General features: G+C 31.2%; 1 protein-coding gene and 1 long non-coding RNA gene across 2 annotated transcripts in view; one reads left to right on the top strand and one right to left on the bottom strand.

Moving 5' to 3' along the window:
* Nucleotides 1-2,960: 2,960 nt before the first annotated feature.
* LOC126742080 (putative tRNA pseudouridine synthase Pus10) overlaps nt 2,961-17,353 on the bottom strand; it is a 43,421-nt gene continuing 29,028 nt past the window's right edge. The window contains exons 5-7 of the mRNA XM_050448616.1: nt 10,987-11,137; nt 3,345-3,618; nt 2,961-3,286 (exon numbers count right to left, since the gene is read on the bottom strand). Of these exons, the coding sequence (XP_050304573.1) occupies nt 3,069-3,286; nt 3,345-3,618; nt 10,987-11,137 (643 nt within the window). The 3' untranslated portion in view covers nt 2,961-3,068. The remainder of the gene's footprint in view (nt 3,287-3,344; nt 3,619-10,986; nt 11,138-17,353) is intronic.
* LOC126742081 (uncharacterized) lies at nt 3,458-4,246 on the top strand. Its single transcript, XR_007662478.1, has 3 exons — nt 3,458-3,706; nt 3,834-3,943; nt 4,019-4,246. It is a non-coding gene; the product is annotated as an uncharacterized LOC126742081 (long non-coding RNA).

Here is a 17,353-nt window from a genome sequence, read left to right on the forward strand (position 1 = left end):
CTGTTTTGGATTTTGCCAAGGGACGTGATACTGTTAAATACATCCAGTATAGAAATTATAATAATATAAATCGCGATCAGTTTAACTTAGACGCAGAACAGCTACCATGGGATAATATATATTATACACAAGATATAGATAAAAAGATTGACATATTTAATAGGAATATATTATTTTTAATAAATAAACATGCTCCGCTATTATCCAAAAAGGTAAAAGAAAAACCGTTTACGCCGTGGATTACAAATAATATTAAATTTCTTATGAAAGAAAGAGATAAGGCTCATCGTAGATATTTGAAACAAAAAACTGAAGCACACCTCCAGTACTATAGGCAATTAAGGAATTTCACTAAGCATGCTGTTGCGAGGGAAAAAATCACCTATTTCAACACAATGTCACAAAAGCATGGAAGAGAATTTTGGAATGCTGCAAGAAAATTAAACCTTGGCTGTAAGAGGAATTCTGGCTTACCAGACAAGTTTTTAAATGCAACTGCTCTTAGGAACTATTTTTCAGGTTTAAATACTACAGCTGATACAGCTTCAAATGAAAAAATTAATTTTTATAAAGCTAATAGGTATTTTGACACAAGGTCTTACCTAAATTTTACACAATTGGATGAGCCAACATTAATTAAAATCATTAAAACAATACACTGTAACGCAATAGGTGAAGACTCCATAGGCTTAAAAGATCTAGAAATGTGCCTACCATATCTTACAAAACCATTATTAAATATTTTAAATAGCTGCTTATTACAAAATTTTTATCCTACAATTTGGAAAAAAGCTATTTTAAAACCTCTAGCAAAGGTGGCTGATCCAAAAGGGTTTAAAGACCTCAGACCCATTAGTATACTGCCTCTGGTTTCTAAAATTTTAGAAAGGTTTGTGCACCAACAAATATGCAGCTTTATCGATTTTTGCAATATCATCCCGGACTGCCAATCGGGTTTTAAAAAGAACTTTAGCACTACCACGAGTCTAGTACACCTTCTTAATAACTGTAGGATAAATGAGGAAAAAAAGGAAATAACATGTCTTGGATTATTGGATTTTAGTAGAGCTTTCGATACTTTAAACCACGAAATGTTATTAGCAAAGCTTTATTATTTTGGTTTTTCGAATAACGCGATTGATTTCTTTAAGTCATATCTTAATAATAGAGTGAATTGCGTAGTAATCAACAAGGCTTCTACAACTGAAAAATCAAGTTATTATCCTGTATCTACCGGTGTTCCCCAGGGTTCTATTTTGGGGCCGTTGCTTTTTTAATTGTATGTTGCAGATATGAAATCCTGCATAAAGTACTCAATGTTACAACAATATGCTGACGATTCCCAGCTGTATACTTCATTTTCACGTGAAACTCTACCCATAATAGAAGAACAATTTAATAAGGATTTAGAAAATATAGATAACTTTTCCTGCGACCATAATTTGAAATTAAATTCGTCTAAATCATGTATAATTTTTCTGGGTGGTGGAAAGAACGCCCTTAATGCAGCAACAACTTTAAATGCAAAAATTCGTAATGAGCAGCTACCAGTAGTACGAGAGGTTAAAAACTTAGGAGTATACATTGATAGCGGTATTTCATTTCAAACACATATAAAGAATAAGCTCAAAATTGCATACATGCGCTTAAGAAAACTTTACGACTTAAAAAATCATTTACCTCCTAAAACTAAATATTTTTTATGTAACACACTTGTTTTATCCTTATATGATTATTGTGATGTGGTATATTCGGATTCATTGACTGAAGACTCCGCTTACTCAATACAAAAACTTCAGAATTGTTGTATGCGTTTTTCCTACAAAATTCCATTTAGAAGTCACATTTCTCCTTATTTAAACAATAACTTAATTCTAAATATGAAAAATCGTAAAAAATATCACATGTATTCCTTCGTGTATAAAGTTATAAAAACTAGGGAGCCATTATATTTAGCTAACAATTTTACAAATTTTCTTCATGAGCATAACACTAGATTTATAAATTTATTTAGAATACCACAACATAGAACAGCAAATTTTCAAAAATCTTTTGTTTTTGTCGCCTCTCAACTTTGGAACAGACTTCCGGCTAATTGCAAAAGTTTTCCGTTTACTGCATATAAAAAATATATTCATAATAAACTGCTTGATTCTCAAAAAAACAATACTTAATCTACAATAAAAATTAAAAGAGCTGAGCCGCTCGGTCTTCTATTGCTGTCTACTTATTATTGTTATAAATATTAAATAATTTACCTTTCCTGCATATCCAGAACCCCCGCCTGCTTCGCCTTACTTAAATACTTGAATATGATACTCCACACATGCATGTCTCGATTAATTAAGAAAATCTTTTTTTTTTACTTTTTTTACTTTTTACTTTTAAGGTTTTTGAAGGGCTATGCCACACAGGTTCTATCTTATGATGAACCTGTGTAAACGGTTCTCTATAATCGAGGCATGGTCCTATTTATCATGTATTTGGTAGGTTGTACAACATATGTATATTATTATGCTACAATATTGTATATGATTATTTATTTACCTTCATGATAAATAAATTTGTTTTGAATTTGAATTTGAATATCTCCGGAACTACTCGGAATGTTAAAGCTTTCTAAACGGCATATTGTTAGAATTAAGTATGCGCGACTTTTCTCGAATTTAACCATCTCCGTGTCTCTTTTGTTTTCCAAGATCCCCATAATAGGCATCCTTATCTTGGACATACTGTATATTTCGGTTTAGAAAACTCCCGTCGAGAATATTCTCTTTTTACATCACTAAGCCGCAGTAGTGCTGGTCCGTTTAACCTAAACTAAGTACTAGTCATAATAAAACAGTTTCAAGTATTGTTTCACTTAATAACTTTGATATAAAACTCTTAAATATTGCCTTTAATCAAAATGTCCATTTTAATTCCCAGGTATGTCTTTGCTCTTAATGAAACTTCAGACATACTAAAGACGATTTAATAAAATTTCTTAGTTTTATTATTCCTACTAAAACAATTGCAAATATTGTTTAAATAACTGAATTTGTTTACGAAATTCTTCCTTAATTTTTTCATTCATTTTCAGTAACAGTGTCACACGGTTCATTACCGATATCCTCCTCAGGCCAAACTAAGTCAATATCTGCGCAATCCAAAGCGACCAAATCGGTCGGAAATCCAACAATTTCACTTATATTGGGCTTGGTCCTTTCAAAATCGCCGTGAACAAACTCTTTTACATAAGTACCCGCTTGCGTTTGGAGTTCCAACTCAAAAAGGTCATCATGATCTACAAATAAAATAAATGTATAACACTTGGCTATAAAAAAACTTTTGTGCTCATTTACCTGGCACCTTTACTGCACTCATCTTATGAATGATTTTCTCCCTAGACAATATCGTACGCCTATGCAACACCCTCATAACTGTTAGCTGTTGAATTGCAAATTCCTCCCCATAATTGTTAATTTTGGTAATTACATCTTCAATGTTTGGTGCCCAGGTTTTACAAAGAGCTTTGTACTTTTTCTTTTTTAGGGCTTCTCCATGCTTTATTCTTTTAAGTTCTGACTCATTAACCAATTGAAGCTTTGTTACAGCTACCATTTCTGTCGCTATGACCTACAAAAAAAACATACATTATCATAATCAACCAACAGTTCAATCAGAGGAAACACATCATCTGACGGACCAGCATACTGACAATAAGGTATGGCACCATTTTATTTTGTACAGGGTAGCCATTTTATTAGGGGATATTCTCAGAATCTACAGGGTGTGCAAAAAATATATTACTGAAGTGTTTTCGCTTTAAGCAAATTTTTAAATTATTTCAGTTTCATTAATGCAGGGTGTTCAAGAAGTGCTGCACCGACTTCAACACCAGAATTCTAAATCGGACACTCCATATATTTTTATATTTTTAGGATCCTTGGGAGGAATAAAGGTAACTTGCATAACAACTACCTATCCGACTTTTGTGTAGTTTAGATAGAAATGAAGGTTTTGTATTCTTTTTTAGCAAATTTATGTCCTCGGCATACAGTGTTTTGTAATACTGGTAATTAGTGGCGACTTGGACTTTTTAATAAAAATTCCTATCACGACTTAAGAAGACTACCTCCTATTGATCGACGGTGACCAGGCATTTTAAATTTATACAGGGTGTCTCAGGTAATAAGATATATTTTTAAATTTTCGATTCTTGAATTATTTTCAATTTTTATTATATAATTTTTTAGACTTACACCATTTTATTTTTTTGGGTGGGCAATAAAATTTAACGTGTGCTCCGACCAACACACGAGAACCAAGGCAGTGGCAAGGTCGAAAATAAAAATCGATACCGAACTTGACAAGTGAAAGATTCCCCTTCCAGGCCCAAAGCAGACAAACGTCAACTCAGCCACACATGGACAATGGAAGCAAGACTCCCATAAATCAAAATTAAAACAAGAAATCCACGTAGCGATACTAACGCCGCCAGTATACAAAACATCTGATCCACTTAGAAAATTAAGATGTGCAATAAAAACGTATTTCAGTTATATATTATTAAAAATTGTTGCTTTATTTAACTGAATTGAAAATAATAATAATAATAATATTAATAAATCATTTTATTGCAGGTACAAACCAAATATATAAATGAAACGAATGGCCTTTATAGTCAGCTTCTCTCCAAATGGAGAGGCTGTTAAAGCCGTAGAAAAATTCTAAGCCGTACTTACATTTAGTTACCTAACCTAAACCTAATAAAACCCAATATATTAATGAAAAGCTAGATGACTCGGTCCATTATGTTAAGCGGTACAGAGATAGTACATGGTAAACTATTAAGCTCTGGTCAGAAAAAAAAAATTGTATGTATATAATATCTTATTTTCTCTGAAATGCATATAAACGCCCATAAAAACTCATTCACTGAGAAGCTGCTGTCTGATCCTTCTTTTGAAACAGGATAAAGATGTGTTAAAATGAGTAACTTAAAATTTATTTACGGCTCACGCTATGTTATAAGATAATCCTCTTTTAAAAAGTTCCTTATTACTGATGTTCATAATATAAAGTTCCTTATATATTATGAACATCAGTTCTGTAAACAATTTTCCTACTGAGATAGATAGGACACTGAAATTTAATGATGTTATAAAACAGACAAGCCGAGTGCAGTACACGCCTATTAAACATTGACAACCAGCTAAGCTTATGTGATACGTGTTGTCCACGTCTTATGCTACATATGAAACGTATGCATGACTTTTGAACCTTTTGCACCATCCGGGCCTGTGTTGTATCCAACTAATCTAAATTATGATTCATTTGAGTAATGAATGGAGCATTTGCCTTGTTATAATAAATATTAAATTAAATGGATAAATAAAACGCTACAAAGATCAACTTGTATTCGAGAAGTTCTATAGCCTTCTTTCCTATTATCACGGATCTGACCGTCCATACCCAAGCCGCGAAATATCTTTAAAGCCGAGCAATATATGGCAAGGATAAGCGAAGTCTTAGTTAAATAGGCCCTGAATTCTAGAAGAAATGCATCTGTCACCTTATTACTCTGCAGTCACCATCATCGGACCCAACGGACAAAAAATAACTTTGCTCCTGCTTGGAAAAGACGCTTAGAGTAGAGTATAAACAAACTCAGCAGATGAGTATATGTTGTATATTAGATGAGTATTTGAAGAATATCCGTTTAAAAAAGGTATATAGTCAGTTAGAGATAGCTATGTGTTTGAAACTGCATTGGTTCGGTTTTCTAAACAAAATGTGTGGATTTCACATGGCAATGTTTACATAAAAAATCGGGGTACAGAATAAGGACAATTTGAATACTATTTAAAAGTACTTTAACATCGTTTCTATTTTTGCGTAATATAGTGGTATAAGAGCCACATAAGTGAAAAAAACTGTTATTTATATTTATATTGTTTTTATTATTGAAACATTTTCTCTCTTTAGTTTTATTTTATTTTCCGTAATTTCTAAACGTATATTGCTCAAAGGAAAGTCATATATCTAATCTTTTTTATTTTTTTTGTTAGTTTTGGAAAATAAGTTGTTGGCCTTCTTTGATTAACCCTCTGTCAGTCGCGCCATGTAAAATTACATAAGCGGTCGCGTCGCGGCACTAAGTGCCGCATGTTGAAAATGACTTATTTTGTATTATTATAGAAAATATTGACACATAAGTAAGTAATAAACTAAATAAACCTTTTAAAAAATAGTTTATTTATAATATTGCGCTCTTATCTATTAAACTCTAAAAACCAAAAACATTATTCTATAGCGAACATAAAAAACAAACAATGAATTTTTTATGTAAAAATGGTTATACAGCAACCAAGAGTCCAAATTTTTAAATAAATCAGTCTTCCTCCATAGGGGTATACAAACAAGTATCACATTGAACGATTTTTTTACAATGACTTTTACATACAAACTGATAACACGAGTCACATCTAACTGTAGTTTTATTATTTTTACTAGCACTACACACGTGACAACGTCCACTACGATTTTGGTTTATTGCCGACACCTCATCAATAGTAGTTTGGTATGGCGAAAGAAATTCTCTAATGTCTTTTGGAAGTGTAATTATTTTCGCTCGTTCCCTCATATGCTGTTTCATTAGACAAACCTAATTCGTTCAACAATTTTCTTCTTCTAGGAGAGACTCTTCTATCGGTTTGGTATTATTAAAAATAATTTCAGAGTTTTCCAGAAAAATAATTTCAGAGTTCCAGTTATATCAAGAATGCGAAAAAATATGGCAAGGGGCCATCGTCTAGTGGTTCGCTGGATTGATTATGAGGCACATTTTTGGTCCACAGTGTCAACGCCACTCTTTGTCCTGTTATAATCTATCCTGTTTATTTGTTTCCTTATCAACTTCCCCTTTGTCGGTAACAGAAGAAAGAATTATCACCGCCTTATACTTTTTGGGTACGTAAGATCAAATTAATTTCATCCTGAAATCCAAATAACGACGAACCAACTATTCGTGCTTTATTCGGGAGAAAATCTGGGGGTATTTCCTTTTTATTCTTCTTTAGTGTACCTATTAATGTAAGGCCATTTTGCAAAAGATACTCTGCTAGTGGATAACTCGTATAATAATTATCTCTTGTCAGATTTCTCTTGGAATTTTTTAAAGGGTCTTCTAACCTTTGAACTATATCGAACGGCTTATTACTTGTCCGAACGAGTTCATCTCATTGTTGCCCACAATAAATTTCAAAATTCCAAGTATAATATGTGCGACTATCACACAAAGCATATATTTTTATGCCGTATTTTGATGGTTTTTGTGCCATATATTGCATCGCCCCCGAAATAGATGAAGCATTTCATCAATATTTGTGTGAAACTTTCGATTTGAAGCAACTTATAACCGAGCATACTCGTATGACCAACAACACTAGTTCAATTATAGATATTATTTTTACAAATCATGTTGGCATTTTGAAATCTGGCATAATAAGCTCTACATTTTCTGACCATTTTGGCGTTTTTTGTGAATTTAATGTGACGGAGTCTATTGTACAACCGCACATTGTATCTTATAGATCCTTAAAAGATATAAATCTAGACAACTTTCAAGAGGATTTGGAGGCTGTTCCATTTCATTTAATATATGAATTCGAATCCATAGATGATAAGATACATTTTTTAAACAATAACTTACTCAAATTGTTCGACAAGCATGCTCCTATTAAAACTATAGTTGTTCGAAAAAAAAAAAGATTCTCCGTGGCTGACAGATAGTATTAAACTATTGCAAAAATTAAGAAATAAGGCATTAAAGAATTTTAAAACAACTAAACTGCCAGCTAAATGGAATTATTATAAACAGCTTAGAAACTATACAACAGCGATTAGAGCGGAAAAAAGGGCTTTTTATAATGATAAATTTGAGAATTGTACATACAAGGACAAGTGGCGTGAACTAAGAAAAATATTGCCATCAAAGCAGAAGCAAATTCCTAAATGTTTTGTAAATACCAACAATTTTAATTAATATTTTATAGATAGTACAAGAGTGACAAATATTGATAATTGTGATGAGTTAATTAATTTTTATGATCAGAATGCATTACCAACCTTAAATAAGTTTTCTTTTCATCCCACTGATTATAATACTATTTCTGCAATTATATTACGTATTAAGTCTAAAGCATTCGGGGTGGATCTTAATATTACGTTAATTCAACTATGCTGTCCTTTTATTATACCCTTTATTTTACATATTGTTACCGAGTGTATTAATAAAAACTACTTTCCCAAATGCTGGAAAGAAGCCTTTGTGTTGCCATTGCCGAAAGTGCATAATCCAACAGATTTTAGTCAATTTAGGTCTATCAGTATTTTACCAACGTTTTCAAAAATTCTCGAACGCATTCTAGACTCTCAAATTCGTAGTTTTCTTAATAATAATAATACTGATATTTTACCACCTAAGCAATCTGGATTTAGAATAAATTATAGTTGTACTTCGGCTATGGCGGACGTTATTGATGACGTAATTCGGGCTACGGATTATGGTAAGATTTCTGCTCTGGTGTTGTTGGATTATACTAAAGCTTTTGATTTCGTTAGCCACTCAATTTTAAAGTCTTTGTTTCATTATAAAGGTTTTTCTGATGCTGCTATTAATTTAATTGCCTCTTATTTAAATAATCGGATTCAACGTGTTAAAATAGATAACGAAATATCTGATCCTTTGGAAGTTGAAAGTGGTGTGCCTCAGGGTAGTATTTTAGGACCCTTGTTTTTTATCATTTACACGTCTAGATTTTATCTTCAATTAAAGCATTGTGCCCATCATTTTTACGCAGACGACACGCAGTTATATTATTCATTTTTACCAGGAGATTTTATAATGGCTGAGTTTAAAATTAATCAAGATTTACAAGCTATTTGTGATGTTTCTTCAAAGCATTTATTAAAATTAAATCCTTCGAAGTCATCTATAATATTCATAGGTAATGTAAGATCTAATGTAAATAATATTTTAAATGGTATAAACATTAAATTGGGGAACGAAAGAATTCCAGTTGTTGACAAATGTAAGAGTTTGGGCCTTATAGTAGATAATAATATTCGTTTTAAACATCACGTGTCTAATATTCTTAAAAAGGCATATCTTGCTTTGAAATTAATTTATTTGCATAGACACTATTTAAGTAAAGATATTAAGAAGCTTTTATGTGATTCATTGGTCCTTTCACAATGTAATTACTGTGATGTAGTGTATGGCTGGTGTCTTGATTATGACGATAGGGGTAGACTGCAAAAGCTCCAAAACTCTTGCATTCGACTACTATTTGGCATTCGCAGGAGAAACCGCATTTCCCATAAACTTCACAAACTTGGATGGCTTAATATGCATAATCGAAGAATTGCTCATTCTTTAACATTTTTTTATAAAATTTTAATATATCGTAGTCCGCCCTATCTCTATCAAAAAATAACTTTTAGAAATGATGTACACCATTTAAATTTAAGAAGAAATACTATTCTCATTCCGAGACATAAAACACAGTTATTTAAACGATCATTTTCTTACAATTTTGCTTATCAAATAAATTCTTTAAATTTGGATCCGGACCAATTATCAATTTCTTGTAATACTTTTCGTAATAGGATGATTGTACATCTAATGAGTCAGCAGGGTATATAATTTAAGTTCTTCTTTTTTAACTTTTTGAATGGTTGTTTTCTTGAGTAATTTATTACAATTTTTGGTATTGGGATCATTTTATTTATTTATTTATTGTCTGCAATAATTTTTCTATTTTTTGTTATTTAACAAAAAATTTCATCTGTTTTTTGGGTATTTGCAATGTGTATTGTTTTGCTTGATGTTAAACTGTCAAGTTTAGAATTTAGAACTCTTATATGTAGGTTTATTAGGTATATGATTAAAGAAAAAGCTGTATTTAATCAATCAGTTATTAGTTTAGCGTTACTGTTAATGAGCGTTACTGAAATTACCATTTTTTTTAATGAAGTGTGGGGCCACAATGTTAAAGACCAGAATCTGCCATGGCAGAATTCTGAATTTGTAGGCCTTTTATTTGCGTAAATTTATTGCTAGATTTTGTAAACTTGTATTTTTTTTTTGTTTCTTCTATGCAAATAAAAAATATTTATTATTATTATTATTATTAATAGTAATTAATTCTCCAGGGTTGTAATTATTCATGCAATTCTTAGTAAAATCGGAGTAAATATCTCGTATTGCAGCTAATTTATCTGTAGTTTCGCGTTGTTTTCTACTGTTAATATTATCAAATCATAAAGCACGTAAAAGAAACAAAAACCTTCTATAACTAAAAGCAGCTCGAAGTCTAATCATTCCAGTTCCATATGTACTCCACAGTTCTCGCACATCTACACGATTTCCTTTCTTTATCGCGATTATACCGGGTGGTGCGTCGCCGAGCGGAACATAGGAAATCCCATGTAAAGAAGGGGGGTCAATTATTGGCTTCCCTGTACATTTCATAGGAAAAATGTAAGATAACTTTTTGAAGAGACCAATCTATATAGATTGGTTGGTATAACAGTTTTAAGAATGTATATTTTTTAATTGGTAACTGAAGTTGTATTCAATAAAGATTTTATAAACAAAAAAAAGTCGAGGCGGCAATTTACCAAATATCATTTTTCACGTTATAAATAACACTCAGTTTAAAATAAATTATAATTATATTTTATTTCACAATTAAAATGTGCATTCTTATTGGAACACCCTTTATTAGTTTTTGTAACTAATATGATAAATAAATGACAGTTTTAAGTCCGCGCTTTCATTTCTAGACCGGCATATGCAAGCGTGCACGATATCCCGTAAGATTACGCATCGGCTGTCTCGTCAAATCTACTTTTAGTTAAGTCATACGGTAACGTTATACTTTTTTTGAAGTATTTTTTTAAAAACTTTTCTCATTGATCCTATTTGTAACTCACTACCTGTTTTTCAATTTCCCTCAACAGCTCCTTGCTAATCTCCTTCACTTTTGGATTTTCGATTTTGATGTAAAAGGGTCGTCCAGTACCCAGCATCCTCACGTCCATATCTTCTCGGCCACTGGCTGTAAAAGTCATATTAGACTTCTCATACCTAAAAGGTTATTTACTATACTGCTCTAATGCTTTCTTATAGGGTTTACTTATTGACATTAAGGGTTGTAATATTTAGACATTATATCGTGGGCTTAGTACTACAACTAGGTAACTGCATTTTTAAGATACGAGTTATCCACTGGCAACTGATCTACTATGTCTGCTCTATTTAATGCAATAACTAGATAATTTCTAAAATAGTCCGTTTCTGCGCAGACGCAATTGTTGAAAATAGATATATTAGATTTTATACTAAAACTAGGCATGTTTAGTTATCCAGTTACGGCATATATACAATATAAATACGGCATTTTCACTTATCCAGTTATTGTTTCGTAGTAAACAGTGGAGCAAAACGTGAAAAGTGCTCGTGAAATTTGTTATTGTTTTGCCAAAAATATAAGTTCCAGAAGCAAAAGAATAGTTGCAGCATCTCTTAAGAATTTAAGAGCTCTTACAGACGGGGATACTGTATGCGACATACCGTATGCGGGATATAGAATTACGACCGGATACGTTTTACTTCTGTATCGCATACTGTCTTGTCTTGTTGTTTTAGTTCGAAAACAGACCCAGTGTAGTGCAGTTATAGTTTTAAATTATGGAAATAGAAGAGTGTATTGCGGTGTGGTATTTATTAAATAATAAGAAGAAGAATGAGATTAAGAGAAAGCAAGGGAATGTATAGTTTATTATATCAAGATTTGTTGCAAGATCCATCGAAGTTTTTTAATTATTTTCGAATGTCTATTCAGTCCTTTAAGGAACTTCATAATATTTTGAAAACCAGACTTGTTAAGAAGGACACAAATATGCGTAGAAGTATTGCGTCAAAAGAACGAATAGCCATGACATTAAGGTAAGGAAAAAATACTTATAGTTTTTTTTCTAAACAAATTTTTATTTAAAGTGTTCCAAAAGAAATTTAATAATTATCTTATTACTTAATCTATCTTTATTACTTATTACTTAGTCTTTGTAGTTTACAAGGAGATCGATGATGGATCCGTCTGTTGAGGTGGCAGTTGATTCAACGGAATGGGGTGAGAGGAGGGGAATTGTTTCTGGTCTTTCATTGGGTAAAGATTGTAACTCGATGAATGAAGTGTTGGTTGAAGATTGGGACGCTAAATGGGAATGAGTGGAAGAAGGATGACCATAAACGTGCAGATGTGAAGATGATGACTTATGTTGTGTAAAGGGGGGATTAGAGGTGGAAGGATAAAACGGCAAATGTTGTACATGGTTGTAATTTAATGAATATTGAGGGGGTAATAAGGCAGATTTTATCGATTGAATCATTGCCAATTTCATATCCATCTTTTTGTCAATTGGCACTCTTTTAAAGTCAGGCAGTAGCGAAAGAAAGAAATGTCGATCTCCGTCATTATCTAAAATAATTTCATTTGTTTGTCGCTGTTCAAGACTTGCCTTCAATAGTTTCACTATCTCGGTGTTATGGTCGGTTTCCGATGCCCCTTTCCTTTTATTCTGTACATAAATCTATTAATTTGGTAGTTCATAATTTGACAAATTAAATTTTTATACTCTCCGTCACCACTTTTTTTCTTTTTTCTTTTTGCCAACTCTCGAGCAAAAGAGTTTCTTAAATTCTTCAATTTTTTTTCAAGATCTTTCCCTGAAAAATTAGAAAGGTTTGTTTTTTATTATTTTCAGGTACCTAGCGACTGGTTGCTCACTTACTGAGCTACATTATAACTACAGAGTTGGAATTTCAACAGCGAGTGAAATAATTCAGCAAACATGCAAGCTAATTTGGATATTTATGAAAGAACAATGTCCACACAAGAAAAATGGTTAGAAATCGCAGACGGTTTTTTGAAAAATGTTTGGGTGCCATAGACGGCAAACATATCCGGGTTATAAAACCACAACATAGTGGTTCACTTTATTTTAACTATAAACATTTTTTTTCAAATTCAACTTCTGGCTATGTGTGACTCGAATTATTGCTTTACATTTGTAGATATTGGAGATTATGGCAAAAACAGTGATTCAAGCATTTTTAAGAATTCACATTTTTATAAGAACTTCACGTCAAAAAAGCTAGATTTTCCCAATCCAGAATTTTTGCCTACAAAATCCCATATGTTATTGTTGGAGACGAAGCGTTTGGTTTATCCTTCAATCATGAGCCAATATGGTGGAAAAAATCTATCATCAAAAAAGAGATTACATAATTACCGATTGACTCGAGCACGAAGATTTATTGAGTGTACTTTTGGAATACTTTCTAACAAGTGGAGAATATTTCACAGACCACTTAACGTGTCAATAGATTTTGCCGTTGACATAGGCAAAGCTTGTACTGTGCTCCATAATTTTCTTCGTGTACGAGATGGATATAAACATGAAGATACCTTATCCGTCCAAGGATTGTATGATGATGATTATGTTGCGGAAACAGGAGCAGGTTCTGCAAGATTAACGACTGTTATTCGTGACTATTTTCCTGACTATTTCATGAATACTGATATATTACCATGGCAAAATAGCTGCATTGCAGTGTGAACTAATGACGTTAAAATTTATTTTTAATCCTAATATAATATTATCAATTGACCTTTTTGATTTATTAAATATTTTTTATTTATTATGATAGAAATTTAGTAATAATAGTTACGAATTTATTATAATAGAATTTATTATTATAAATAAAAATGATATTACAAGTTTTTTTTAACTTTAACAGAAGTGTACTTTACGCTCCGAAAATTTTAACATATCGATACGAGACACCTTGTATGATGGTGAGTTAATCTGAAGATACTAAGTATATTTGGGAAAATAAATTAATTTGATAATATTTATTTGAAATAAAAATATGCTTAATGCTAAATAATACTTATCATATTAATTTTGTTGAACTGCTGTCATATCCTCAAAATTTTCGCACATTTGTTTCGCAATTTCCACCCAGCATTGCTGTTTTTTTATTTCTATCGCAATAATCTGGGTGCGCTGTATCCCATAAACAGGGATTTGTTCCACCAAACTTATACATTTTTCGTTGTCAAAGACTGCACGTTCCATTTCTATATACAGGGTGTCTCACGACGAATAGACGCCATCGATATCTCGGAAACTAATTTTCCAAAAATGTTGAAAATTTGGCAACATGGCACAGTCGATGGGGGCTACACAACTAAAATATTTTGACAGTTGTGACGTTTCCGGTTATACCGGAAGTAGGTGTCAACGTCGTTATTTTAAATGGAACACCCTGTATATTTTTACATTTTTGGCTTTTACGTGAAATTCTAAGTATATTTTGTGTATATACTTAAAATTTCTTACTATACTTAGTGTATATAATAGATGTTTTATACACTTATTTGCAGACGATACCCTCATATCCGTCTCTGGAAAAGATTATTTAGAAATTGTAAATATATTAAATAGTGAGCTTAATGTGTTGTATGATTGGTTATGTAAAAATAGATTAAAACTGAATTCTTTAAAGACTAAATGTATGGTAGTAGGATCAGTAACAAAATGTAAATATTTTTTCCATTTAGGATTGTCTTTGTTCATAAATGGTTCACCTATAGAGTTTGTAACTGAAATTAAATATTTAGGTGTAATCCTTGATCCGCAATTAAATTTTTCAAATCATGTAAATTATTTATGTAAGAAAATAGGAAAAAAGTAGGGTTTTTTAATAGAATATCATATGTTGTTTCTAAATGGTCAAAAATGTTAATTTACAAAACTATAATTTTACCTCACTTCACGTATTGTAGTTCATTATTGATTTCTTGCAACAAAGAAGAGATACAAAAATTACAAATACAGCAAAATAAAATAATGCGTGTATTATTGAATTGTAGCAAATATGTGCCGACTAAAGACATGTTAAATTCTTTAAATTGGTTAAATGTTAAGCAAAACATAAAAAAGGCAAATCGTTCTATTGTATATAAAATTGAAAATAACTTATTGCCAGGGTATCTCAACGTTTATTTGAGAAGAAGAGTACAATTCCATAACTATAACATTAGATCTAAGCAAAACTTTAACATTAGGCAGGTAACGACATCCGCGTTACAAAAAACTTTGTTTTACGAGGGACTGTGCATGTTTAATAAGTTGCCTGAGGAGGTAAAGAATGCACCAAGTGTACATATGTTTAATAGGGGACTATTTGTTTATTTACGCAATCAAAATTGATTTTTTTTATTTTCTGTTAAGTAGATATAAGTAGCCAAGTGCTATATAAAAAGATTATTTATTTATAATGTCCTATACCTAAGTGTAACCGTTATTGACATATTTTTAATTTCATGTGAAAAACTATGTTTATAAGCCCTAACATAATTACTGACTACTTTTTTTTAGTAGCCTTTATTTATTGGTTAGTTTTGGTTTTATTTTAAAGGAAGAACCACTTTAAAAGACTATTTTAATATTTGGCTAAAAAAAAAGATACAGGGGGGTCAAAAACTAGCATTAAAAATTGAAATGAAAAAATCATTAAAAGTCAATTTTTTTAAATGGAAACCCCTTATTTTTATAATTTTTTCATAAAGATAATTAAAAATAAAATTAACTTTGTATAAGGTTATCTAGTCGACAAATTGATAGTTTCCGAAATATTGGCAGTTTAAATTTGGCCTAATATTAAAAGCCGTATAGTAACACGGCTCAAGGATTGTTCATTAGTTAGGCATGACGGTTGTCATAGTAACCGCTAAAAGCGGCAGTAAGATAATGGATTATAACAGAAATGTACACTTTTTAATTAAATTACACTTTTACGAAGAAGACTTAAATAGCAAGTAACTTATAAATTTAATGCATATAATCCATTGTCTTACTGCCGCTTCTAGCGGTTACTATGACAACCGTCATGCCTAACTAATCAACAATCCTTGAGTCGTGTTACTATACGGCTTTTAATATTAGGCCAAATTTAAACTGCCAATACTTCAAAAACTATCAATTTTTGGACTAGATAACCTTATATAAAGTTAACCTTATTTTTAATTATAAAATTATAAAAATAGGGGGTTTCTATTAAAAAAATTGACTTTCAATGATTTTTTAATTTTAATTTTTAATGCTAGTTTTTGACCCCCCTGTATCTTTTTTTTAGCCAAATATTAAAATATTAAAGTCTTTTAAAGTGGTCTTTCCTCTAAAACAAAACCAAAAGTAACCAATAAATAAACGCTACTAAAAGGGAGTAATCGGTAATTATGTTAGGGCTTATAAACATAGTTTTTCACATGAAATTAAAAATATGTCAAAAACGGTTACACTTAGGTATAGGACATTATACACAAAATATACTTAGAATTTTACGTAAAAGCCAAAAATGTAAAAATATACAGGGTGTTCCATTTAAAATAACGAAGTTGACACCTACTTCCGGTATAACCGGAAACGTCACAACTGTCAAAATATTTTAGTTGTGTAGCCCCCATCGACTGTGCCATGTTGCCAAATTTTCAAAATTTTTGAAAAATTAGTTTCCGAGATATCGATCACGTCTATTCCCTGTATATACCCTGTATATATTATATATATATATATATATATGACAGAAGAGGCAGGCAGATAAAAAAACAAACTGCAGAAAATATTTTAAATAGTTTCAGACGTCACATTAAAAGTTTTCCGGTTGTAGAATCACACTACTGTCGTTCAGATTCAAAAAGGAAATATTATATCCCTCTCTTAACATAAATTTAATGTACAGAGTGTCCCATTTTGGGTACTTTTACGGGATATCTCCGTTATTTTTAGAGATAGAGAGTTGCGGTTTTCGCGACACTTTGCTACTTTTTCGTAAAACTAAAGATGCTGTTAACAAAATTTTCATAGCCCTTTTATTTGTTAAGATGCAGGGCATTTTTGAAATTTGTGCATTTTGGGTTGATTTTAAAATTTAAATTTTTTTTTCATGTTTTTGTAAGAGTAAAAACTCATTCTTTTGAGGTAAATGCATATTTTTTTGATTAATAGTTTTTGAGTTATAACCCAACCTTATGTTTTTTTAAACGGAACATCCTATATATTTATAGTTCATAAAATTGGCCTTTTTTACCATTTCAAAAATACGCAAATAACTAACAATTTTCTAAATTAAATGCATAACTTAATAGTAGGCCATGAATAACAATAATAGACAAATAAAAAGTTACGAATTAATAACGACGAATGGGGAATTGTATCATTCTTATTTTTGTTG

This window comes from Anthonomus grandis, chromosome 11 (assembly GCF_022605725.1).
Source record: "Anthonomus grandis grandis chromosome 11, icAntGran1.3, whole genome shotgun sequence".
NCBI lineage: Eukaryota > Metazoa > Arthropoda > Insecta > Coleoptera > Curculionidae > Anthonomus > Anthonomus grandis.